General features: G+C 36.2%; 1 protein-coding gene across 1 annotated transcript in view; it reads right to left on the reverse strand.

Annotated features, from left to right (window-relative positions):
* Window positions 1–27,577, reverse strand: part of nphp4 (nephronophthisis 4) — a 259,600-nt gene that overhangs the window by 25,591 nt on the left and 206,432 nt on the right. Inside the window, exons 18-20 of the mRNA XM_038267561.1 lie at window positions 15,149–15,283; window positions 8,057–8,241; window positions 5,421–5,635 (exon numbers count right to left, since the gene is read on the reverse strand). Of these exons, the coding sequence (XP_038123489.1) occupies window positions 5,421–5,635; window positions 8,057–8,241; window positions 15,149–15,283 (535 nt within the window). The remainder of the gene's footprint in view (window positions 1–5,420; window positions 5,636–8,056; window positions 8,242–15,148; window positions 15,284–27,577) is intronic.

Here is a 27,577-nt window from a genome sequence, read left to right on the forward strand (position 1 = left end):
GGGAATGGCGGCCAGAATGCGATAACCCATTCCAACAGGCGAAAAGTCTTATCTCTCCTCCTTTTCTCTTTATATGCAAAATATTTCAAACACAAATTCATTCAGGGAACGGCTGCCTTAAGACTTCAAAGGTTTGAAACCAGGGGAGTGGAGAGCGGAATTGCTCTCAATAGGAGACTCTGAGTTTTTAAATTTTTTAGAGCTCCATCTTGCCAACATTAGGCAAAGATGCTATAGTCAATTCTATGATATTTATGTGGATATTCCCACTATGACACTTGAATAAATCATTTCACCCTTGGCTAAGGCAACAAAGAGTTTGTTTCACCTGCAAGTTTTTATTACACACTGTTGGCCTGTTAATTTTAAAGTATGAGAGACCAAAAACTAAAGAAGACGAAGACAAAAACCGAGATTTGAAAACAGGACGGTGGAGGAAGCATTACTAAAAGAGAGCAGCCTTGCTCAGAAGAAACACACAGTCAGTTGGGCATCAGTCTAAGGAAAAGTGTAAAATCCCTACAAAATTGATAGCAACAGGTAGCCAATGTGTCCTCTACATCAAGAGGAGCCTCTGGGCTTGAAAACAACTGCCGACATCAAAGCTACAGCTAGCTTAGCCTTTCAATAAATACTCCGTCTTCAAAGACCGATGCTGGAATTGTGGGTGAGGGTCAGCCTTTTTTCTTGTTTGTTTCTGTGGAAAAAAGACCTGACCTGCGGCTCCCCCTGGGTTCTCAAGAAAGCTGCTTGTCAAACATTGGCTGAAATATTGATGAGGAAGTAACAACGGAGCAAAATCTACCCAAGCTGCTGCTCATGTAGTGCAACAAAGATATCACAGATAGTTTGACTTCCCCCTCTGAGACGGAGAAGAAACCAACAGAAATAAGGATGAAGGAATTACATCACACACAGAAAGCTCCATTATGCCTGCAGAACATTTCTGGAGATGTATGAGGTTTACAAAAACTTAACGTTTGCCAACACTGTTAAAGATCTTAACACTTTAAAAGCGGTTTAGCAGTGTCATGTATTACGTATGATAAAAATATACAATTTTCCATAAATATTGGAGGAGTATTATATTTTTGCATGTCTTTGATGTGTCAAAGATTAAACAAAATATTTTAAACATATGATTAAGATTTAAAGTTTACTCCACTCTCAGGTCATTAAAGACAAAAATGTCACTTACTAATCAAGGCTTTGTTTTTGGCCACTCTATAAAGCCTCGAACTCAATGCTAATTCTGACATTTTGATTTTGAAAATCTTCCTGGATGGGAAGCGAACCGTCTTCAAACTTGGAAACAAAGTCCAGTGGCTTATTTTATACGTTTTTTGGAATGACCATGACCTGGATGATAGATATCTTCAACAGCATAAAGCATAGAGTGTTTATGTGCATTTGCAAGCGTATTATTGAGTTTCAAAGTAAGTACTGCCAACTATTGGTGTGTTAGGGACATTACACCATTAGCATTTCTATGAGTGTAGGATATACAGATTGCAAATAAATTGCTGTCATTTACATTTTCTGAAACTTGGTAACAGTGAAAGTGTTTGGTGGAAACTGTCACACTGCTTTATCATAAATAAACAAAGAGGCCACGAAGACACAGAGAGGACATATAGTGGGATTGATGACTCTCAATTAGAGTAAGCCCAGTGGTCGAGCTAATGCCATAATGATTTATCCATGGTGCACTGCTGCCTTTGTTGATCAACCTGATATATGTTAATCCGAAGCTCAGGCATGATCAGAATCCAGAACAAAAGCCTTTACGAAAAGGGGATTAACAATGATGCTACATGAAAAGAAGCGGGCACGCCATGGATAGCAGGAAAGAAACAAACATCAGGAATAATGGCTGCTGTGTTTGGATTAAAGGAGATTTCTTTCTAGGCATATCACTAGCATTATAGATGCATCTGTGTCAAGGACATGTTTGTGTTACTGAAGGCGGGAGAATCTTTCTTGGCTTTTATTTTGGGCCTATCGTTCGTCTGTTAGAATGGAGCAAAATGTTAAAACTTAACAGCATATAGAAACATTCTTGTAAACTAAACTGATCTCCTTTATCCGTGTTGACAGCCTCTTTTTTTAGAAGGTCAACCTAGATGATCTAAAGTCACATTCATGTATAATTATTTGCGATTCTCTTATCCACAAAGTCTGAGGCTGGTTGCAGCTAATACTGTGCGGACCAACTGTCAATTCGTCAGCTGCATCAGGACTTTTGAGTTTGGGTGTAACACTGAAACTTGGCTTTTCAGCAGACACTGCCTTAGGGAACTGCACACAATTCATAGTTTCATGACATGTACGACCCAGAGGCAAAATAAAAAAAGAAAACATCAAATAGAAAGCAATGTTTTACCAACAAGTCTTTATTTAGACACATTTTTCTCTGTTTTTCCTCTAAGTAGTACACATAGATATGGTTTGCTCATCTTCACCTGTTATAGTGTCAGTGAGATTACATTTGTTCTAATTTTGATTCATATAAATAAACCGAAGTAAACAGAAAAAGATTTTGGCTCCGTGGCCAAACTCGTCCTAAAGGCAACGATACAACACAAGCAGATATCTAGCATTACCACAAGTGAAACCAGGGGTAGGGGGTTCTTCAAAGTCAAGAACTTAATACACGGTTAAGTAAGCTGCCTGCATGATTGATCAAATAGTCTCTATAAAGGGCTGTAAGATGATGTGAATTGGCAGTTTGTATTGAATTAACAGCCAGTTTTATTATGATCTCAGTGTAATTTAACAAGATCTGCTCCCAAAACTAGATGCAGCTACATAGAGTATGATGAAAAGAGGGGTGATGTTTTAAAAATAGCTGAATAGTTTAGCTGTCAAACAACTGACTTCTCAGTAAGCTGTGAGGATGAAACATTAATCATCATCGATACAGAGCGCAAATAGGCTCCTGAGCTTTAACATCACATTTGAAAACACATTCCAAAAGTGTGAACACGGCTTCACGTAGGAGCACGCCTCGTTACGATCTAACAACAGGAAACACATACGGCACAAAAAACCACATGTTCGCGCCTCGTGTGTTAGATTGGAGACCCACCGATATATTTACAACATCCTTCCAGTTTAACGCAGGTAACACATGTTGTGGAAACATGGGAAACTGCTTCCACTGATGAAAAAAGTACGATTGAGGCAAAAAGAAAAAAAGTTGGTCAATAAGTCACACTTAACAGGCTAAAGAAATCTTTGGACATTCTTTACACAGATACAGTAGTAGTTATCTAAAATATATACTAGGACATAATTAATAAATCAAAAAATTATCATAAAAACATCAAAAATCAAATATCTGTGAAAAGCATGTATGAATGAAAAAATGAATGTAATGAGGTACTGATGGTCTTAGAAGTGATCTCAGCTGGCATTAAAGATAGAGGAAATATCCAATAATGTTAAACTAAGTGGAAAGTTCCCTATTTGGTTCCCCTAACATTTCTGAAAGTTATTTTAATCAAATATATACATCGGTGGTTCCCAAAAGAGAAATTTAATTTCTTTCATAAAGAGAAGATATATAAGAATAACCAAATCTAAGCTTGCAAAACTCCTTTAGGTCAGCTTCCCTGTAGTGTGAATAATCACTGTTTGAAATTAAATTTCACCGCAAAGATAGCATGTTCATCAGACGAAGGCCGTAGGGGACCAAAGTGGTTATAGATGAAGACCAGAAGAAATGGTACCGCTGCCGCTGCATAGGGTACCTTAGTGCATGAGTGATAAATACAGTTTTATTAGATATATAATATAGGAAAATTGGAAACATTTTACAAACTTTTCATCAACTTTTCATCAATTTTCTTTTAAAATATTCCAATGCAGGATTAACTTGTCCAATGGAGTTGTTTATACTTGTCTATTTTTTTAAATCCCCTTTGTGTGTTTTGACAAATAAAAATGGGCCCAAAAAACCCCTAAAACTTTGCTTTAAAGAATCTTTTTTTAGTGTCAAATAATTTACTCTGAGTTATATTAGCTCAGAAATGTCCACTCAGTCCTCAAGGGCAGCTGTCCTGCGGGTTTTAGATGTTTCCCTGCTTTAGTGCAGATGATTTTCATTGATAGCTGATTATCAGGCTTTTGCTGAACTGAAATCATCAGAACCAGCTGTACTGAAGCAGGGATACCTCTAACCTGCAGGTCAGTGGCCCTCGAGGAATGACTTTGTACATGTCTGGATTAGCTTCACATTTAAATTGTAAATTAAAGACAAAAATATGCAGTTCAGACTAATTTATAAAATGAGAAGACTTATTTTAGGAGCACAAAAAGTTCTGAGGCAAGTGCTAACTTTAGCATAATATCCAAACTGTTTGTTTCTTGTCTGCCACTCTTCTACCTGTTCTTTCTGCCATGGAGTTACCAAAATGCTCCTAGATAAAAGACTAAAAATGCAATGAAGGCTTCAATGACTTTTTTGCGATAGCGTTATTGGCCAGCTCAATTAGAAGCCTTTACAATTACTGAACTCCCTATATTTCCAAATAAGGGGGCCTGAATCAGAGCTAAAAGCTGTTGAGATAAAAGCACACACCATATTTGTTTTTTCACTGCAGACAAACATTTTAGCAGAGAAAATTCAAAGGTTTTGGTTAAAAAGCTATTTCCATAGCAGTTGTTCACTTGAGGATAACCACAAAGGTTCTTTGGTGTTCAGAGATCTCGCTGTGTAGCTATAAACACTCTATCTCACTGTCTGGAGCAAGGGTCATGGACCCAACCTGATTTAAAACATTTATAAATTACCGCATGTTGTCCGACAGGAATGTCTAACTTCACTTGCCCCACACCTTCTGTTAATATGGTAAAGCATTCCAGAGTGCCGGGACCAGGCTACACGCGATGCAAATTAGCCAATGAGCTTTTTCAGTCTGGGGCGCTGCAGCAAGCCACTTTTAGACACAGCAGGCAAACCTGTGGCAAGCCAGGCGATGGGAAAGAAGGAAAAGACGATAAAAATAGAGCAGAGAAAGTGTGAGATGCTGGAAGGACTGTGGTGAACTGGTGAAAGAGAAGTGAAAAGGTGTGCTCAAAGATAACCCTGCACATTTTGAGTATGTATTCTCTCACTAAGCCACACAAAATAAAAAAAAGGGGTTTTATAAAATAAAATAGAATCAGGAAATTGTCTATATACCAAACTGAATGATTGTTGTTCTCCATGTAAAAAATGTTCTATTTTTTAATATTTTTTATTTAAAATTCAATGTATAACATGGATGCATAAAAACCTTATTTTATTTCACTGTTAAATTCTGTTTAAAATAACAGATTATAATTAAAAATGTCTCCGGACCTTTAATGGTTGATGATTTTCTTTATCCGGACCCCGCTGATTTTTAATGGGTTACTTCTGGTCTAGAGAATAGTACCTGAGCTCGGAGTCATCAGTGTGGATGGTGACCGTCTTAGGGACGTTGAAGGGATTCTTTAGGACAAACTCCATGTACTCAGCAGAGCCCAGGCTGGCATAGAGAAGGTGCTGGGTGGTGATGGCTTGGCTCAGCATGTTAGCTATTCCCTCTGCTTTGCTGTACTCATCGTTGGGTGGAAGTTCTCTGATGATACGAGCCGCTGGTTTCAGATCCTGGCAAAAAAAAAAAAAGAAAAAAAAAAAAGGCTATTAAATGTTTCACAGTAGCATCATGCTATACAAGATGATAGTCACCACCCAAAGACAATTTCTAGAGCTGCTTTAAAGTCAGTTTAGATCTGCTGTGTTCTTGTGCAACAGATCATAACTTTGGCCCTCTCAGTGCTGAGTGTTCAGGTAATGGCTTTGGAGAGTAAAATGTCATCATAACTGCTAGAAACAAAAGCCAAAGTGGAGCCGGTAAAACTCAGGTTGCACTATATCAATAATTTTCTCTGTGACCTTTCAGTGACTATTTCAAGACATATTTTAACACTTGACTGCCTCTCATCTGATTGCAGTCTTTCTGCAGAACAGGGGCCAGCTTGGATGAATGTTTTGCAAACGGGTAGGCTTAGTGCTACAGACTTTCCATCTTAGTCAAGAGTCTGAGACAATAAAAAATATTTTGCGTTATCTCTAAGAAAGTGATATTTTATTTCCACAAAATCCCTCTGATTTAACCCGTTACTGTGCAAAGAGTAGAAGTATCTGGAATGGCTGAAAACATTTTACAACATTTTGTTAAATCAGAAGAAAAACAAAGAGGAACATATGTGACAGTGTATGTAAAATATCTATTTAAACCATGACTAATAAAGGAATTATTAGGTTGTTTTTGAAAACCCAAAAATATATATATATATATATATTAGAAACCTTTAGAAATAAAAAAAATTAGGGTCACCTAATAGTTTTTTATAACTACATACCGATATAGAAAGAAAAACATAAAAATTATTATATTTCTATATTATATTTCTATAACCTTACAGTTCACCAGTTCATACAGTCAAATTGATTCAAAGTTTTCTATCTAAGGAAAACCAGTTGATTGCATCGACTCATTGACTCAAATGCAATCCCTCCCACTAAGCATGCTTGTAGTGACAGTAGAGAGGTAAAACTCCCTTTTAACAAAAAGACACCTCCAGCGGAACCAGGCTCAATGTGTTTAAGAAATATGAGCCCTTAGGCAACCTAGCAGGCAAACAGGCCTTTTAGTTCCATCTATCATAATATTAGGGATGTGCCTTGTCTGGTTTAAAGCTCTAATTAATTTTACATTCTATACAGCGCCACACAGCTCCTATCAAAAAACTCTATATGTTTTAATTTAATAAAATCGGCCAAATAGTATCATCTTAAAATATAAAATCAGATTAATTAAAATTCAGATTAAGCACACATACACCAACAAATACAAAAAGCATAACACACTATACATGACTGCTTTCTGGTCATTTTTGTAACGTACCATTTCAAAAGCCCTAAAATAATCACATTTGAATAACTTTTCAGAAAAAGTTATGGTGTGAGCACCGTTTTCTCCAGCTATGAGGAACAGTTCCTTTGGTGCTGCCCCCTACAGGTTTTAGAGCACCTGCCTCCATCATGTTTCTATTACCAGCTTGGAAAGTCCAGTAATCCCATTAAAACATATGTAACCATCACCGTTATGGAGACAACGCTTTTTGGAATGACAGTTCAAATAAGGTTTTTAGACCTACAGGTGTGTTAAGCAGCAGAATGCAGGCTAGTTAACAGTTACACCCAGGTTATTAGTTACCATATTTTCTGGAATATAGAGCGCGCTATAAGCCATGCCCACTAAATCTAATTTAAATCTTTGTCCCCTGGAGTAGGGACAAAGAAGAATGCCAGCTCCTGTTAGCTTGTAGACTCACAGCAGTAAGAGCTTCTACTGCAAGATGGGGCTTCGTCAGCTCTTTATTTCAGCTCTACAGGAGTTAAGCCCAGTCCCCTCATTGGTTCGGCAGCTTTAATGCAGCAAATAAATCGCAAAATGTGTGAATTCGGTACATTTATTCTCCGTCTTGCCTGATGCTAACATGTACTTGTTCTAAATGAAAATTTGTCCCTTATTCTTTAATTTTCTACTTTGACTTCCCCCTCTGGTAGTCAGGAAAAATCCACAGAAAAGCAGCACCTTCTTATAAGTCACATGGTTCAAAGCGTAGGGAATAAAGTAGCGGCATATAGTCTGGAAAATACAGTAAATGTTACTCAGAAAACAAAATAGGAATATATGTCCACTGAAAAACTTTAGTTTAATGGTTTTTACTCTAGCCTTCAATCTCTTACTTAATATAACACATATTTTTTTATTTTTCAACTGTTTTAGCTAAAACTGACCTTAAAGTTTTACGACTGCTTGTGCAAAAATAGATCTACAGATTAACAGATTAACTACAGATTTAGCTAAAACAGAATTTGTAAACAAATGATTATCATAACAATAAAGAGTCGACTGTCATTGTTACTAAAGTGACTATTAAGAAATGTTAGGTGTTTTTTTGTTTGTTTCTCAGCTTTTTAGAGAAGCATGTAACTAAAAATCTATGTGCACATTACCGTAACATCAGTTGCTTTGGTGTTTTGTTTAGCCTCCAGTTGACGCACGGCAGCCATGCAGTCCAGCTTCCGCAACCTGCTATCACTGTTCAGGTTTGGGGCTTCGGTGGTGATGTCATGGGCTGTCCCCCTATCTCTGTGCAGCAGCATCCGATCTCCATCCAGCCTGTGTGCAGTGTTTCTCGCTGCCAAGAAAAGAAAGGCTGCAGTGAGGAATTCCTTCACTGGGGAATCTTTTCTCATCTCCAGCTTTAAAAAAGAATTTTAAACAAAGATAATATCTTAAATAAATGTGTTTCCTCAAATTCTTAAGTTTTTTGGCAATAATAATGCTAACAATAACAGGGTCTAGATTTTAGTAATGGGTGAAATAAAACTAGACTCACTGAAAGTGGTCATAAATCAGAAAAAAACGTAAATGAGCAGAGTAAAAAAGTAGGAACAAAAGTACTCGGTACATCAGCAAATGGTTTAATAAAGAGAGGATGGAAAGAAAAAAACCCATAGATGTATAAAGTGGGCTTTTATTTAGGCCCTTCAGGAACATTACCTCCTGTGTTTGTTGTACACCAGGCATTAGACCTTTACTAATTTTCCCATGCACTCATCAGTTTTCTACAGCTCTCTGGGAGCATCTCTTGTGCATTAACCCAGTTCTGTTTTGTTATGTACAACTTGTAGAACAAACTTTGTAAAGCTCTGGCATTTGCTTGTTTTTTCTCCATTTGAACTGGATTTCTTTATACCACATGCTCTGCTTGTATCCGCTCAGTGAGCCTTAAACCTTTCTGTCCAATCACAAATGACAACTATGATGAATTTAAGTTGCTTACTGTATTCTGCTGTCTTTGAATTCTTGGTTAGATGTGCTGTTTTGCCAAAAAATGTAAGGCAATTTTAAAGCAAGCTTTTAAAACATTGCTCTGTGCAAAATTCAAATAGAAAAAAGCTGGTTATAAATATTTAACATGTAATTTGAGATGCTTTCCGAAAGGTAGCAGTTTTAATCAGCTGGCATGTTTGAAATAAGAACAGGCTTTGTGATTGGTGATTTGAAATAGCACTTTGAATATGAAAAGCCACAACAAATCAAACATGTTGGTTATTCTTCCACAAAATGGATTGTTGCTTGTTTTTTTTCATCTTTTTTTCATTGTTAATGCATTTTTTTTCAATTGTTTCTTACCAGTGTCCATAAAGGATCACAAATATTCCAAATTTCTCAACTGTAAACCCTTAAATTGAAGTATAAATGAAATGCTATATATTATGCACACCAAATATTTCCATTAGGTTCACTTTTAATACTGAACTTGCAAATATAGCAACCTGGTTGACAGGGCAAATAGCTGAAAGGAGTATTTATTTCCCTTGTTTTTAAAGCTTTATCATGAGTAAATTACTGCAGGGTTTAATAAGATAAAAACAGCATTTTGCTCTGAGGTGCAGAGGGTCTGGAACTACCTTCATTTGGACTTGAAGTCGAAGGATTCTCCAGTCTGCTTTAAAAACATATCAAAACTCCTTTTTTATATATTATTTTTATTGATTTTATGCATTGTGTGCTCCTGCAAAGCCCTATGTGATTTTTTTTTTTATCTTCAAGAACAGTTTAATTACTCTAAAACCTCTTAAGCCCACAGGTCTAAAAAAAGGCGTACTCATACTTTATAGGGCCATTCTCAAACGGTACACTGCCTAAACTTCTTATCAAGTTATCAAGTGACATAAAGGTGGAGGATAATGTGGATGGTAAAACCAAAAAGTAAATTATTCAGGGCCTGAGTAAATTAGATTTAAATGGCCAATTATATAAAAAAGAAAATCCAGATGTTTACATACATAAACATAATAAACTGTAAATACAACATCTTGGCTATATGTAGAGCACGTTTGGTGTCCATCCAACAAGCAACTAAGAAGTTATAGATTTTTGGATTGAAAAAAACTCCAGGCATAATATCTAAAATTTTAAATTTATTCTTGAAATTTTAACATGTGGAATGCTCTTATATATTTGGTAAGAAAATTTCAGCTTTCCTTCAAAAAAAGTTGTATTTATTTCACCACTCTAAATACTCACTATATATACAAAGTTAAGTGGCAGACAGATGCATGAAGATGAACAGGTGTATCTAAATAACCATTTGTCCAATCAGGGAGCTTCATAGGAAAGGTCACATTCTACAGAATCCGATGATATGCACAAATTTGAGACAAAGGCTCCAGCGAATCACAGGCAAGAGTAGCAGAGGTCTTCATGATTTACACACAGTTGCAGTTTCCAAATATGAGCTTGCTGCAGTACTGTAATACAGAGATAATAAGAAGCTTTTAGCTCAATATTAAACTATGCTTGGTACCATAGGAACAGATTTTTTTATTGGAGAAGCAAAGATGCTCGAGTTGCACATCAGAACTAAACTTTTACAAGCATAAAAAATGAAGCAGCACGCATGTTTTTGCTGCTTCTGCTGCATGCGATCTGATCATAGCATCACACTTAATGAGCTACAAGATTATTATTGTTGCAAAAGAGCTGCAGCTCCTTCTAAAGGGGCTCGACAGCCAGTGTTCTCAGTATCAATCATTTCTGGTGATATTCATTAAATTACTGTTGCAAAGACAACATTTACCATACATCCAAACTGACAACAAAATGAAAACATCTGCAGGATTACAAAATGACATCAATTCATATAACCAACAGTCGTAATCCCGTTTTAGCAAATTGATGTCAAACCTGGTACATTGCAAAGCTCTTTCTTAACCTGCAGGATCTACAGCAGCAGGAAATTGACTGCTTTCAAAACTGTACATCACATGTACCTTTCAGGTAAAAAAGCAGTTTGATTTTTTTATGATTAAATACACCTTAAGCTTGACCCAGCCTGTTTGTTGTTTCCATCCACTGCTTGTGTATGTAATGGATTTTCCATCGGCATCTAAACATTTTCCCTCACCTCAAAAAATATGTATGTCATAATTTGTGTCTAAAGCTGCCCTTTTAAGGTTAGAAAAACATCTTTGTAATGTAATGCATGGCTAACATGCCCAAGGTTTTCTCCAAAAGCACATGACTGAAAAGAAAAAAATGTGAACAAGAAATGAAAGGAAAGGCTAAACTATTTAAAAGTGATAAATGAACACTTGCCATTTTTATGGACTTAATTTATCCTGATTTAATTTGGAGTTTCATAAAACTTTCTCTGTGAACTATATTTCTAGGGCGTCTGCTTCCAAATAAATCCTTTGATGTCTGCTATTCTTCTCTGATTTCCCCTCCTTGTATGACTCCTTATTCTTAGACCTTTTTCCAAGTCTCATTATCAAAGCGGTATCAGGCTGGGAGCCAGTGGGCTAACCCGATAGTGTCTGGCTATCCTTCACAGCCACAGGCAGGAAGAAGTGGGGCAGGAAAGCGACACACACACCCACACACAACCCAGTGGTGTGGGACTTCATTGCACACTCTGTCTTACTGTTATGAATGGGCTCCAGTGAAAGCATTTAGGTACACTGTATGCTTAACCGGCACGCTGAGGTGAAGTGAAGGAAGCAGAGAATGTAGAGGAGATTAAAAGTAGGCAGGCTGCGGTGGGGAAGATATGTGGAAGACTTAGTAAACGGTAAACAGCCTGTGTTCGTTTATAGCAGTAGGTGTGAGTAACTGATTGCGGCAGTCTGTGAAGTGATTGTGAAGTGAAACTATTTGTAAATATTATTTTGAAAATAAAATCTGACCTGCATTCAGCTTTGAAATGCATATCGGTTTATTGGTGCTCTGGTTACGGCGAGAAATGACAAATCCTCTCTGCAGGCCAATCTGCAATTCCATACCTGCCAGACGCGCTTTGTATCACCCTAAGCAATTCTACGCTTGTTTTATATGTCTAACGTGATGCCTCTAACTGGGAATGTGTGAGTTTCTGAAATAGTTAAAATTCAAGGCAAATTTACCAACAGCAGCCCAGTTGACTGATGATGGCTCGCTTAATTGAGGGAAAAATTGGTTTCCCCCCTGTGTGTCTGTGCGCCTTTGCTAAGGCCATGCTTGTGCACATATACACACACACACAGTCAAAAAACACAAACAGGATTGTGGCTAACCACTAGAGACGCCTCTGCAAGCTCAATTAGCCTGAAAATTGAGTGGTTCGGTGGTGCAGCCAGCAGAAAGAATGTGAAATGTATCTGGGTGAGCTGATCAAGGCGGCAGCAGCATGGTGAGTGCCCAAATAAAAGATATTAATTCCTCTGTGGCTGGGCCTCCACTCAAATAAGGGCTCAGACACACACTGACAGCTGAGTGGAGAAGCTAAAATGTGAAATTATCTGATTCAGATTACTTGTTGGTGCCCTTTAAAGTCCAGAAATAAAAGCACCTGTTATTGCATTAGCATAATTTCCTTCTGAAAACTGAGAAATATAAAACATTCAATTTGACTACATTGTTATTTAAATCAAGGTAAGGAAACGGTTGTTTATAACAAACAACACATGTGAGACAGCCTTTAAAATTAACACAACTGAAAAATGTTTTTAAGTTATACTGCATATTTTTTTTTAGGGTAATTAGAACTTAGAAATTTCTCATTAGTAGCCATGGACTTCTCTTTCCCCTGGGGTATAATTGCAGATGCTTTTTGCATGCTGACCTTGCTGGATGAGTTCAGCAGGGTGAAAACATTTTTTTTTTTAAAGCTCTCTGCTAGAGAACCGCAAGAAGAGGTGGCATCACTGGATCACGAAACTTAAAACTATTTCTATCATAGCTGATCTTTGGGAAAGAACAAGAACTCCTATACCATCAAACATTTTAACCACTCATGTAAACTCTACTAAAATTGTAACTGTAGTCTTGTCTATTGATTAGATCAGCTTGACTGATTTGGCAAAAAATTTATATTTCAAAATAACCGTCTGATGCCCTCTGTTAAAGATATATTTTTACTGAAATATATCTTTAAAATACCCTATTTGCTTGACCCTTGTAGTGTTGTCACGATACTAAACTTTTCAACTCGATACCGATACTAAGGAAAATATTTGATACTCGATACCATTTTCGATACCACAAGAATAAAAACAAAGACTCCAAAAATCAACACAAATTTTCATTAATAATAAAAATACAATAAATAAATACAATAAACAATAAGAAGAATATTTTGAGGTTGTTTGCTGTGCACAATATTAAGCAAGCTTGGTAAAAAAAACTTACAAAACTAAAATTAAGTGTTCCTTCCTTGGCTATGCTTTGCACACATAACAATGACACTAGCCAATCCGGTTAAAACAAAAATAATTCTCAGCAGCTGCACCTCTTACAAAAAAAGTCTGAAACTGAAAAGTGCACAGAATTATTCAATCACACAGTGTTCTGAAAGTGCATTTTCCTCTATTCTGCACTTTAGATGAATGACTGTTTAGGTGCCACTGGTGGTGGCACTGTATCGATACTTTAAAAAACGAGTATTGTATCCGGATACAACGTTTTAGTATCAATACTTTTTTGAGTATCGATACTTTTGACAACCCTAGACCCTTGTTAATTAAAATATAGTTTGATGAGCAGACTGACACCTCAGTAGTTAAGCTTTGATGCAATTATAAACCTGTGGCCTAATTTTCTGTATTTACTTCGGGTTTGAGGTTGTTGTGCTGTTCGGTCGATGTGACGTAAAATCAGGTTTCCTACAGCATAAAGCAAGTTAAATTCAAGACTTTTTAAGACTTTTTAATGCCACTTGAAATAAAAATGTAAGACCAAATTCACAAGAAACACAAGAAAAACCCGCTTGCGACAACTTAACCCAAAGGTTTATTTTAACATAAGCCACTGCACTAATGTTTCAAATTTTGAAGAGCTTCCCATACAGAAAGAAAGCTAAAAACACACAAATGACAGATATATTTTAACAATTATTTAACTGAATTCACAAACTTTGTTTTAGCAGGGAACAAAACAAATAAGTTTTAAAGCCAGAACATAACCAGTGCTAAGTCTGTTTTGCAGCTATTTTTCTTTGTATCGTTTTCTTAGTATGTTTGATTTGATAAGTGGAGGCGCTGTAGAGACAAGGGTGGAACAAAACTGAGAAATACCGGCTGTTTCTCGGTAACTTGATTTTGACACTTTGTGTTTCCTGCTTTGCATGTGCGAGTCCCCTGCCTTAATTCCCATCGTTCCGAGCTTGAATGACTTCTTGCACAAAATACACTGTGCCTCATGTATGTTTTCAATTTTAATCTTTTATTTAGATTAGAAAAATAAATCGTAATAAAAATAATCCTATTTATGATGTTTTAAAAAATAAGACCTACGAACAACTAACTTAAGAAATTTTAATACCAATAAAGGCCTTAGTTTTATTTTGAAGAATTCAATGCCTTTTATTACTTTTTAAGGACCCGCGGGAACCCTGAAAATGCATCCATGTTAGATGAGTCAGACCTTGCAAACAATCAAAGAGTTAAATTCAATATGGGTTTTGTGGATACTCAGAAGCAACCGACATCCACATCAACTCAGATACCAATGGCAACTCCACGTAAGTGGAAAAAAGTAATATATATATAACAATGAGTGTGACAATGAGCAGAAGACCCTGCAGTACTGTGTTATGGTTACAGGTGGCAGTATCATTAGAAAACTCCGTAATGCCTCTTTTGAGCACGGTAAGGAATATATTATGCTCTGGGCCTGCTTTTCTTTCACACAACCTGTCAGCCCCGTCAGAGTGCATGGCATTATGAGTGCATTGATCATTACACATAGAAATCTGGTGGCCTCTACGTGTTAACTACATTAATCTAGGCCAAACTAATACAAACATGGGTCACTAGACACCTTGTTTTATGTATGGCTCTGTCTAAAGTTTTGAGTACGTCATTAAAAAGAAAAAAACATAAGAGGAGAGCGGGGACAATCTCAGATTATACAAAGAGTAATGGTGACAGATGCCGTATGCGTTAAGCTGGATGCAAAATGTTATTAGATTGTAACCTCACAATTAAAAAATTGTTCTTAGTGATAGCAACAAATGCATCTGTTTGGTTTTTGAAACATATTTAACAGGATGCACTGACCATTGAGTTGGAGGGCGTTTCTGGGTGACAGAGGTCCTCCTTTAAAACCACCGCTGACTGGAGCAGGTTTGATAATGTGAGAATGAGATGCAATCCCGTCCACTTCTCTCTTCTTGCTACGGTCAACTGGACATCCTGAAAGAAAACAAATAAAGTAATAATGACTACATGTGAGTGATGAAGCTCATTACACTGATAAATAAACCTTTACAACAAACAAAGACACAATTGTTTTTGTTTTTCAAAAGCTGCAAAAACTAAGAATGGTGTCAGACCACATCTAAATAGGAGATCCATCAAAAGGATTTGTGTGGCATTAACAGTCAGCTTCTGATTAAAACTCCCTGGATCAAAACTTCACAATTAATTGTGTGTGACAGGGCTGTTTCATGGTTTTATAGTTAATCCTACTTTAAGGAAAACTTACATTTATAAGTTGTTCTACATAATTAGGCAGGTCTCTGGAATATGGATATGAAAAATTATCATCTTAAGAATGGAAAATGGGAAATAATGGCAAAATTTAGAACAATAGCCTGAAAAATCAAAAGAGGAGGCAGTGAGCAGTGAAAAGCTGCAAAGGAAAGACCTAATAGGACCAAAACAAGGCTTTGCTGGGCATCTCGATAAAGCTTGGAACTCAATGCTAATTCTGACATTTTGAATTGAAAAAGCTTCCAGGACGGAAAGCGAAACGTCTTCAAACTTGGAATACAAAGTCCAGTGGTAACTTTTTTGGAATGACTATGACCTGGATGAGTGGGAATCTTCAGCATGTGTTGATAGATACGGAAATATATCTTTTTTGCATAAGATACTTTCGGAGATGCATTTGGGATGTCGATTGACAAATATAGAGGAAAAAAGTGCCCTCATTAAAATAAGTGTAGAGAGTGAAAAGGCTATTCTACAATGACATACCAATTATCTTCAAGCTAAAGCAGTCTTTATAATAAAAAGCAAGTAAGAAAAATGAAGAAACAGGTAATACATCATTGATTAGAAACCTAGTTTCCACTAAATTATTCAGCACTTAAATCCAGGGGGCATATTTCATCATGGATATAAACATTTGGAACAAATTTTCACCCTTTTTTAACAAAAGTTAATGTTTTAATCTTTGTTTTATATAAATGCTTCCTGGTTTACCATGGACACATTAGTTTTGCATTAATTAGGAGGGGGGGAAAAACTCTTTCCATTGTTCATCTGTCAATTTATCTTACAAAAAGAAGTATACACATTTTTTTATCTGCATAGTCAAAAATGGTATCAAGTATTAAGTATTCTTGATACTGGTGTCAAGTTAAAAGCTTTGGTAGCAGTTTGAGTTAAAGTCTCCAATACCTCAATGCAAAGTAACAAAATGATATATGTTTGCAACTTTACAGCCAAAAATATGCCCAAGTAGCTACTTGTAAAAATCTACCCAATACCTTTGATTACATAGAAGACTGTGATGCCAGCATGCGGTTGACAGAGTTTTAATCTAAGGTGTAAGAGTCAATGGGATGGATGTACAAACATGATCCAAACCACTGATAAGGTAAAACTAAGAACAATTCTGAATACATTTGTACCATAAGTGAAAACATAACACCTAATGCTTCTCAAAGATTATTACACTCACTGACTACAGGACAAACAGAAGAGAGAAAAATAAAAGCTTGGCAAACATTGTTTTTTTAATCTCTTGCTAAGAGTCTTTGGGGGCTTCATAAAAGAACAATCTGTGAGGATGAGCCACAGAACAACTGAAAACAAAAGCTAAGAGGCAACAGAAGAGCTCGCAAAGACAAAAAACTATGCCTGTAAGTAAAAACAGCCACAAATCTGCATAATTATTTGAACAATTTATGATCTACTTTATACAATATAAAGAATAGGCCGTTATCCAAGTAATTCGCTACCCTTCATGCTTATTGGCATTGTTTTATTAGTGTTTGGAGCAAAAAGGAATCCTGCTGATTCTATGGAGAAAGAAAACACTGGGATGTGCCTGAGGACACCAGCAGGGGCTCCACAAATAGATCTCCTCTCAGTTTGATTTCATCAAGTTTAGTTTGACGAGCATGTGTTGCTCAAGTTTTTTTCCCCAGCAAGTTTATTGATTCTTTTATTTTCATTAAGAAATAAATCCCTTCAAGTAAATATGACAATAGAAGGAAAACAGATTTATTACGGACTGAGTTATATTTTTGATGATAATTGATCTTAATCAGATTGCATTCTTATGTCCCTTTTAGGATAATGACTTGGCGATAGAGGCATTAGAGAAGTCATTTTTCAACATATCAAGCCAGGATAAGATCATGGGTATAAATTCTGCTTGTTTTATTGCGTATACATTAACAAAAAATTGGCTTTGTCAAATGAAAAAGGTTTGCAGACTTCATTCGGACACCAAAGCTGGCAGAATGATGAATTATTTTGAGTGATGGGTAGTTTTGGTTGTCAGAGACGTGACTGTTGAACACATAGTTTCAGATGGGAGTGGCGGCCTAGTGATTAGCGCATAGAGCTTGGAATCCTGAGGTTCTGAGTTCGAGCTGCACTCTCATAGACTGCCACTCTGTCCCTGAGCACAGACCCTTAACCCCACACAGCTCCCGGGCGCCTACGATGGCAGCCCACTGCTCTCCAAGGGAATGGGTTAAATGCAGAGAATAAATTTTGTTGCTCTGTACTTGTGACAGTGGAATGAAAATAAAGAAGAAAAAACAAAAATATAGCTATTAAATGTCATCCTCACGTGACTGTCTAGATTTCTGATCAGGTATCTAAAGGAACCTTCTGTATTGATTAAAATATCCTTAATAAAATCTAGTTTAAACCATTATTTAAACTACAACAAATACTGCATTGTCTTAGATAGGAGATAAAACTTGTCTTTTCACGATATGATAGCAACAACCATTTTCATTCAATTAATGTAAGTCCATATTATAATTTTATCTTCTTTTTTAAGTTTAACTTGAACTATAAAAGTAAATGATAATCAGTATCAGGTATGGACCAGTAGCAGATTTTTATGATATGCAAGTCTTTAAAGAAAAAAAAAAAATCACAAACATTTACAACAACCTCGCAACAGATAATATTTTTCTAGCCAACCTGTCCTTCATAGAGTATTGCAAGTATGACAAGCCGATATTAACTGGGTAATTAGTAGGGCTATCTGCTCAGGTGGTAAAGGCTGCAATGCTTGCCAAATGTAAAGGAAACTCTGAGCTACAAGCATTATGAAAAGTGATTTCAAAGACTCATTCAGCTGCTATGAGCCATTATTATCAAATACCACAAGTCAAAAGTTTTTTCATAATTTAAAGCCCAAGGGCACTTTTTAAAATAAATAAGATTAATTTCAAACAACTGCAGAACAGAGGTAAAACTACATTAAAATTGTGAAGAAATTAACTCAATTTTAGCAATTATTATATTAATACTAGAAGCGTCCGGTTTCTACATTGCAGCATAACAAAAGAGGTGCTTTACTGAAACGTTAGCATTTTTTGAGGGGCTGTGTAGCTCCTATTTCTGTGTGCACTCTCATATGAAATACAGCAAGAGCTGCAATTAACTGCCTCCACTGTCCACGACTGACACATCGGATAACTTGCAGTACTAGTAGTATGGGAAGCCAAAAGCACCCTCCAAATCTTGTAGAGGAGAACTCTTTCATCACCAAACAGATAATGGGCAGCAGCTAAATGAGTAATGGGGAGTCGGTGTTGCTATGCAAACAGAGGCAGACAGCGCTGTTCTGCAGATTAATGGGAGAGGTGTCTGCCCATCCCAAAACTTTCTCCTCATCATCCATCACCCTACACTGGCCGCACCATTCAGCCGACGGTATTCGCCCAAGTTACATCTTCCCAAATATTAGGTTGAATGTATTACTTTTGCTGTAGAGTGTAGTGAGCATATCGAATCAATAGCAAAGCAGATCTTATTCCCAATGCCCTATCTTAAACCCCCCCACCTGTTAATCCTTCTGTTAAGATGTGCTTGATGGTTTATAGGATTAAACAATAGATCATTATGGGTGTGATAAGATGGTTTTATAAGTGGGTAATGAAACAATGTAATGATGGGGAACTCAAATATAAACCAGATTAATTGGATGTCACTCAGAGTACTGTTAGACTCATTGAAGATCAAATACTTTTAGTGCTCATCAAGTTGAGTCAAATATCTATCCACTTCTACTGAATCACAATGACTTGCCTGATAGTCATCAACAGTGGAATTTAAACTAAAACACCAACAGGGAGAGTACTGCATATCATTTCTAGCTCAGTATAATCTGTATGGAGCAAAAAGGGGTGGAAAAAAGGAGCTGGAGTCTATCAAATGACTCAACTGCCCTACCTTTTGCATGACAATAGCCCCACCTGCTCACCCCATTTGCCCTGCTAGCAGTTCTTGAGGTGAAGGCCATAACAACCCACTGATTTTCAGGTTTCTGGAACAAATGAGAACAAGTGCCTGGAGGATTTCAAAGTAGCCTGCAGTATTCGATTTCTTCTGCCTCCCTTTTCCAGGCCACTGACCTTTCAGAAGATGCAGATTCAGCCTCACCTCAAGGCTATAGGCAAGTCTGATATAGTCAGGCATAATTGTGCCAGCAGCATGTGTTTTAATGAGAGGGTCACTTCATTGGACTAATGTAATGTATGTGTAATGTAAACCCAAACTAATGCCAGGTACATTTCACTGATATTTTATCCAAAATGTGACAGAATTGGGTAAAGCCCTCTACTTTCTCCAGTTGAAAAGCCAGGTTCCTGAGTGCTTATCAGGCCTCTGCACATGTGGAACATTCAGGTCTGCAGAAGGTTCTAATCTGCCATTTCTTGTGCACGTTTAGTGTTTTAGCTTATCACGTAGGCTGAATTAAACCATTGACTTTATTTCTGACAGTTTTTCCATTACATTTTACAGTTTTCTCAAACAAAAAGTGAACGTTGCTGAGTTTAATGAAGCACCTACACATAATTGATGAAAATATTCAAATTTGAATTTGTTTATGGTTAAAACTGGCATCAAAGGATGTCATTAAACACATTTAGAATGAAACGGATAAAAAGGAGAAGGATTTCCATTGGTCCTATCATCTAGACCAGCGGTCCCCAACCATCGGGCCGTGGACCGGTACCGGTCCGTCGCTCATTTGGTACCGAGCCGCACAGAATAATTTATCGACGATCAGAGTCTGAGTGATGTTTTATTTTGAAAAATATTTAAAAAATTGCGGTATTCTCTCCCAATTACATCAGTCGGTGCATCTGTGCCTCTTGACACAGGTTAAGACTCATCCTATCTATAACATCCTATCTTTGTGAAGCGGGATTTTCTGCGGTTACAGCGACCAAAACAAAGCTATGGAGCAGACTGGACATCAGGAGCACACTTCGTCTGTCATTGTCTCCGATTACGCCTCGATGGGACCGGCTTGTTTTATTTTATGCTGTTTGTATTTGGTTTTATGCCAGTCGTATCATTTTACTTGATCGTATGGGGCGGGCTGGATTTGATTACGATCAACCCCGGTTGGGGACCGCTGATCTAGACAGTTCTATGGGGACCATAAGGCCTTTTTCCTTATCCTATGATGATGTTGAGTACAATTTATTGGAGATGTCTAAACCAGCAAAATGGCAAATAAATGTGGGAACATAGACATTTAACATCTACAATACAATTGTTCATTCTTTACAGATGAGTATTGTAAAATAGCCTGTAATGCAGCAAACAACTTAAATTTTCAACTCATAGTTTTGTTTATCTATTTTTCCACAATCATTTACAGAATTTCTGTGAGAATACAGATTGAAAAAGATATCTACATTTCAATAACTAAGGCAGAAAGGGACAGCTAAAAGCATTTTCTGACATAGTTGTTCTATGTCTATTCATAGTTGTAATGCTAATCTTCATGTATTAATAATTGCTGTTACATCAAGATTAGTTTTGCAGATGAATCTAGCAACTGTGATGTGGAGATTTTTTTTAATTTTTTTTTGGTGGCTTTTCCAGATAAGCAATATTGTTCTCTTTGCGAGAGTTTAATCAATGAGTAGCTGTGCTGTGATTTGTTTTGAGTTTTATGTTTAGTTCTTCCAAATTACCAAGTTGGCATGTGGAGGGGGGTGGTGGAATACTGTAGACAAATGATAGGGATAAAATGGTGATTATTTATTTCCAGAATTTTTTTTGAAGTGGTGAGCAGAGCCAGAATGTCTAGGGTGTCCATTAGTGGTGTTGTGTGTATGTAGAGTGTGCTAATATCTGAATCAGTTCTTTGCATGATGTACTTTTTGTGCTGTGTAAAGTATGTTTAGTGGTTGAATTTGTATCATATTACACACACATTATTAATATTGAACTTTTCCCCCCGATTTTCTCACCAGGTGTGAGTTGCATTTTCATTAAAGGGAATTAACTTGTAAAGTTTTGAGAGGTGATGGCTGTCCTACTACAGTGTTGCTAATATATTTGGTTTAATGGACAGTTTTCATCTGGAAAAGTCAAAGTTGGAGATAATTTTATTTGTCAATGTTGTAACTGTTAAAAGTTGCTGAGAAGATTATAGGTTGTTCTGGTCATAGATTCAGTGGACCAGTTTAAAGTAAACCTTGTACTAGAAACTGTTTTGCATTAGTGCTGCAGGACAAGTCTGCTGGTTAACACACAGCAGAGATGCCGTATTATCCTCTAGAGCCTGTCTGATCTAAGAAATATGTTCTTTAACTGAATCTGAGAAAGCTAATACCATGCTGAGGAAGGCCTGTGATCTCAACAGATTAAGGTGCATGATGTAAAAGGACAACATTATCTGTAATGGAGGCAAAACTATTATCTGGAAGGGCCAAAACTAGATCATGAAGGATTAGAATGTGTTAATGATCTGCATGGGGTTGTTCATAATGCAAACTCTATGCATTATTCCTCCGGCTCAAACGCATCAGTTGCCTTTTCCTAATTTTCTTTCAGCTTGAAATACTAATTTTAATTTATAAGTCATACCAAAATTCATTTGACTTTATCCTGGTATACACATTGAAAACAGAGTAAGGTGGATAAAGTAACCAAACAAGCCCAACCCAGGTTACTAAAAAAAGGTTTCATACACAGAAATGTGTCTAAGAACACTTTAATGAGCCATTCTTATTGAGTCAAAAGCACCTCTTGAAAAGGTCTGGGCCTACTAGTAGTAGAGATTTAGAGATTTATTCAATCTCTACTACTTAAGCTCTTTATACATCTGAATAATCTAGCTGCAAACAAATGCAAATCTGCTGATCAAAGATTCTGATAAATATTATTACTGCTTTGTCTTATACTTTAATTAAAGTTCTGCAGTTTTATTGATAAAAATACGTTTTGTGGATTTAATAATTAGCTTTAAAAGAAAGGCCAGCAGTTCTATCAGTTTAAACATGCTGTGTCCCCCAAAACAATTGTCTGGCAGTGTCTCTATTATTCAAACTCTCTATTATTCTATGAAACTGCTTTTCTGTCCTTTTCATTGACGATACAAAAATGCATGTAGTGTGGCTGAACGGACTTGACAGTTTATATCATTTTCATTTTAATAATTACTTGGGAGTCCTACCTTAAGATGATATACAAGATATACCGTTTTTCAAACATACATGAATCTGTTCATTTAGTTTGCTCAGTTTGCTGCTTTTAAACTCCAAATGAGATCAAGTCAAACATGACTGACAACATTCCTAAGAAGCAGAACATTAGAAAATGGGATCCATTCAGGACTGTGATGGTTTAAGAATTATAAGAGCCGAGAGAAAAATTAAGCTGATTATGTAATCGAATGCGCATAGCGTTAAATATCTTTTGTCAAATCTTGGCCATAATTGCTCCAACAGTAATTGAAAAAGAAGTTAATGTTTGCCCTGAATAATTTCATTAGTACAACAGATGAGGCATTTAATTTCCTCTGCTATCCTGCGGAGCTTTTCCTTTTTAAATGGCAATATTTATTTGAAGTCTGATTTACATTAGATTACTTCTAAATAGTTGTTTTGATTACATACAGCAGAAATAAAAGCTTAAATCAGTATAAGTTTTTCAACCATATAATGATTTGAAAAGGGGATAAGAAGGAAAGCATAAACACTTTCACATTTAAAAGTTGTTTAAAACTACTAGAAAATTGAGAATACACCGTAGTATTTACCATGGCTTACTTAAAGCAGGGGGGGGGGATACTGTATACTGTGACTTGCAGAGCAGTCATTTAAACCCGGTGAATTTCTTTGCACCCATTCCTCTGCAAGTACAGTAAGAATGAATCAGGAACAGAATCCCTAATCAAGATAGTTTATTAAGCCAATGTTTTAAAACCTAGAGTTGCAATTTGCAATTAATTACGTGTAATTAATTTTATTGTAATGAACTATATCAGCTGGTGCTCCAGCTTTATCCTCCTCTTCGCTGTATTTACTAAATATCACACCAGGCCTTTTTGAGTGTATTGCAAATACATTAAGCATTTAAACTGCAGCCCCCAAAAACGTCTAGCTGTTTCCCAGCAACCTGCCTATTTGTGCAATTTGGAGGCGTACACGCAGGGGCGGCTTCAACAGAAAGGGAAGAACAAATCCAGCAATGTTTGTGAAGCCCTTGAGAATACAGTTTATGTATATGTATATATACTGCTTGTTTGTTTCAACTAAGATGAGTGTTCTGGTTCTTGCATCCAGAGAACTGGGAGGACACCGTGTGATTAGCCAGCATGATTTGACCAAAGAAATGTCTTGGATTCTAAAACCATTTAAGAAACTCTAAAGTCTAACATAAAACACAAACGCACTCCAGAATACTTCTGAAAGAGGAATATCTTGCATCTTGGATTAGTCTTAGTATGGTGTGATAAGGGGGTTTTGTTTCCATACTTTAAATAAAAGTCCCACCTATAAACACATATCTTTATTTAAGGACAATGGAAGAAGGAAAATCTTTTCGAAGATGAAAATGGAACAATGTTTCTATTTCATAAAAATTAAAAAGATGTCTGACTTAGACACATTAGGAACCCCTTTTTATGTGATATGACAACATCTGTGACAACAGTTTGCTCTAAATATTCATAAAATAATACACAACTTTTACTCTATTTCCTGATATATGTTGTCTTCATTCAACATCGTCCCTTTATTGCATTATTTATGTGTACTCATTTTTTTGTTACTCAGTGGGAGTCTTCACTCCCATTTCATTGATGTCCCTCTACTGTGTATGTTAGGTCTGTCATGTGTGAAACACTGGGTGTTTGAAACCTTTAGTGCTATTTATACCCTTTATAACAAGGCACACCCCTGGTGCAGCACGTTTGTCTCACATGAAAGATTAAAAGCTTGAGTTTGACCTGAAGCTGTGTTTAATAAATCATTGTGAAAATAAATCTAAAACATGTCTGCAATGGAATAGTTTATACTAATACTGAATAAAAAAAAAAAAAAAACTAGACAGTTTAGATAACAGGCTGTTAGGCTTGAGTAAAATACCTTTTTAACAGAGGATAGGGTAGCTACCCAGATGTTAATTTAACGTGAGGTGAATAAGCAGGTATGCAATTAAATTGATGTTTTATACTCTCATGCAAGTTTACTTCCTGTCAGTAAAGATGAAAGATGGCTAATAAATTTGAGAAACAAGGGGAAAACATGCTGGCTGTGGCTTATAACAACAACCGTTTGAGAATAGCCCATCTGAAAGACAGGTTGGAAAGCTTTAGTTGGTTTTTAGACACACCAACAGTTTTAATTGCACCTGGGTTTCCTGGTATAAAACTATCATGTCTCAGGGAACCATCAGTGCTGGGTGCCAAGGAGGAATGGTACTCCCGCCCCTGCAGCAAGCTGAAAATATCCAGTAGATTATCAAGCAGACTGATTAGAAAATGATCCCCTTTTTTAAAGCTGGCTTTAATGTGCACCGAATCTTAATAAGAGGACATTGCATATACTTTACATGTAAATGTTCAAGGTCATCATATTCATCATACTTTAAGAAAAAGTCAGTTATCAACCTTTTAAAGTTGCATCAAGCAGAGTTTGTCAGAGTTCAGTGTTCGACAGACAGGTTTTTAGTGAGGGTGTCTGAGTTTAAACGCTGGACCCTCAGGTCAGTGGCACAAAAGTTATGCTATAGGAATCTGAACAACTCGATCATCATTCTGAATATGAGAAGAATGTGACACTGAACCACTCTGTCACTAGTAGGTGTGTTTGAAAGGTAAGAAGGTTTCCCTGTGATTCTGTTAAGGCAAGTGCATAACAAAATAATATAAGTGTTAAATAAATATTTTGATACTTTTGATTAAAATGCCTTGATTTATATCAACTTAGACTATTATGTGTATTTATATATAAGTACACATAATAGCCAGAATACTGTGTTGTTAATATTTCCCATAATAATTTATTTCAGGCTTGATTTCCTCATTTTTTGTTGTCGGCGAGAGTTTTTATTTTGATGCATCCCATATTCAACAACTTAAACTTCAACCAAGAAGTCAACCTTCTATTATTTTATTTTAATTAGGGCTGAAACAATTAATCCGATTAATTGTGATCAATCGAATATTGAAATAATCGTCAACTAATTTAGTAATCAGTTAATCATTAACTGGAGTATAGAGACTTGAAAATACGCCTTTAGCTGACAGAGCAACCCAATTAGAGCAGTAACTATATAAAATTATTAAAAAATATATAAACGTTTTGAATTTAAGATTAAAAAAAAAAAATCTTTTTAGTCCGTCAATATGCTCTATCCAGAACTCCTTAAGTGAAAAACTTTTAGTTTCACCTGGTTTAATTTCATAAAAAAATCTTTTCTTAGGAACTTTTGGCTTTACGATTATTAATGGCTTAATCAAAAAAATACTCGACAGATTAATCGATTTGCAAAACAGTCAATAATTGCAGCCCTGATTTTAATATGCTAGGGCATATTATGTCTGAAGGCAATTGGCTTCTATGGATTTTATTTAGGCATAAATAAAATGGTGAATATGCTAAAAAAAAAAAAAAAAAAAAAAAAACTGTAACTCACCCCAAAAGCCCATGTTCTGTTTTGCAGATAAGCAGTACAACCTAAGCCTATGGCATGCTTTGAGAAAAAAAAAAAGTTAGAACTGGAAATTTACAGTCATGTTACTGTTTCTATATAAATACTATATTTATATATTTTTTTTTTTATTTTTGCTATTTTTCAAGGCTGCACTTTTAAAAAAGATGAAATTGTCCAGAGAGCTGTTCCAAACACTTGTGTAAACAAAATGACAAATAAGTCTGTCTATATCTATATCTTTACTAGTATCATTAAGAGCATGTTTATTTCTGTAATATTCATTTCAAAACTGCCGTAGTGCTGTAAAAAGTGGTTCTATTGCAGCTGGATTTCACTCTTAATCCAAAGGATACATACTTTTGTCACTTTTACAGTCTTTCATTATAAAGTCTTCCATTTACATTTAATGTTATAAGTCATCCTGTCCAATATTACAGTGGCTGGGAAATGCAAAACAATATTACATTTACCTGAGATGCTTTTCCAAGTTGGACAAAACACTTTGTCAAACACATAAAAGTGTCTCAGATAAATGTTATATTGTTTTGCATTCTCTGACCACCGTACCACGGGCATTGCTTAGTCTGCTCCTTGAAGCAAGTAGCTCTAACTGATAAGTATGATGATCTGGAATATTATTGTTTGTTTTCTGTTTGAGTGTGTTCCAGAGCAGTTTTATTTTGTGGAGAAAGTTTGCTGTTGTTTTTACTATTTGCATAATTTTCACACTGAGGTTGCAGCATTTTGTTTTTAGTTGCAGGACTTTTGTGTTCGCATTCAGTTTGTTGATTGTACGCTTTTGCTTCTATTTTTAAGGGATTTCAGTATTTTTGTTTGAATGATTTTCTGTTACATTTGTTTTTAGTACTGGTGTCTTTTGAAGTTTGCATTGTGGTTGTGTTTGCAGCTCATCTTGCCATTTGCAACTTTCGCCAAAACAGGTGAATTAGACTTTAAGAATAATTGTGTGCAAGACAATGTTTATGTTTGTATGAATGAGTGTGTCCCGATTGGACAGAAATGTCTATTTGGCATCTGTAAATAACTTGATAAGAATGTTTCATCTCAAATCTGAGCTTTAGCCTTGATCCCCATGTGCAGTTTCATTAAGTCCAGATGACTGAGAATGAGAAAATTAGAAAACAGTTAGATAAACTTGTACGGTGAAATAAAGTATGAAAGAAGGAGAAGAAGAAACAAAATAAACAGGAGAAAACAGAAAGACACTGATGAAGAGTGAAGACAGATGAGAATATGTGAGAAAAGCAGCGACAGATGGAAGCAAAAACAAATAAAAGTCCTCGCTGGCGCTGCCCTCACAAAATT

This window comes from Cyprinodon tularosa, unplaced genomic scaffold (assembly GCF_016077235.1).
Source record: "Cyprinodon tularosa strain WSP-4 unplaced genomic scaffold, ASM1607723v1 ctg677, whole genome shotgun sequence".
NCBI lineage: Eukaryota > Metazoa > Chordata > Actinopteri > Cyprinodontiformes > Cyprinodontidae > Cyprinodon > Cyprinodon tularosa.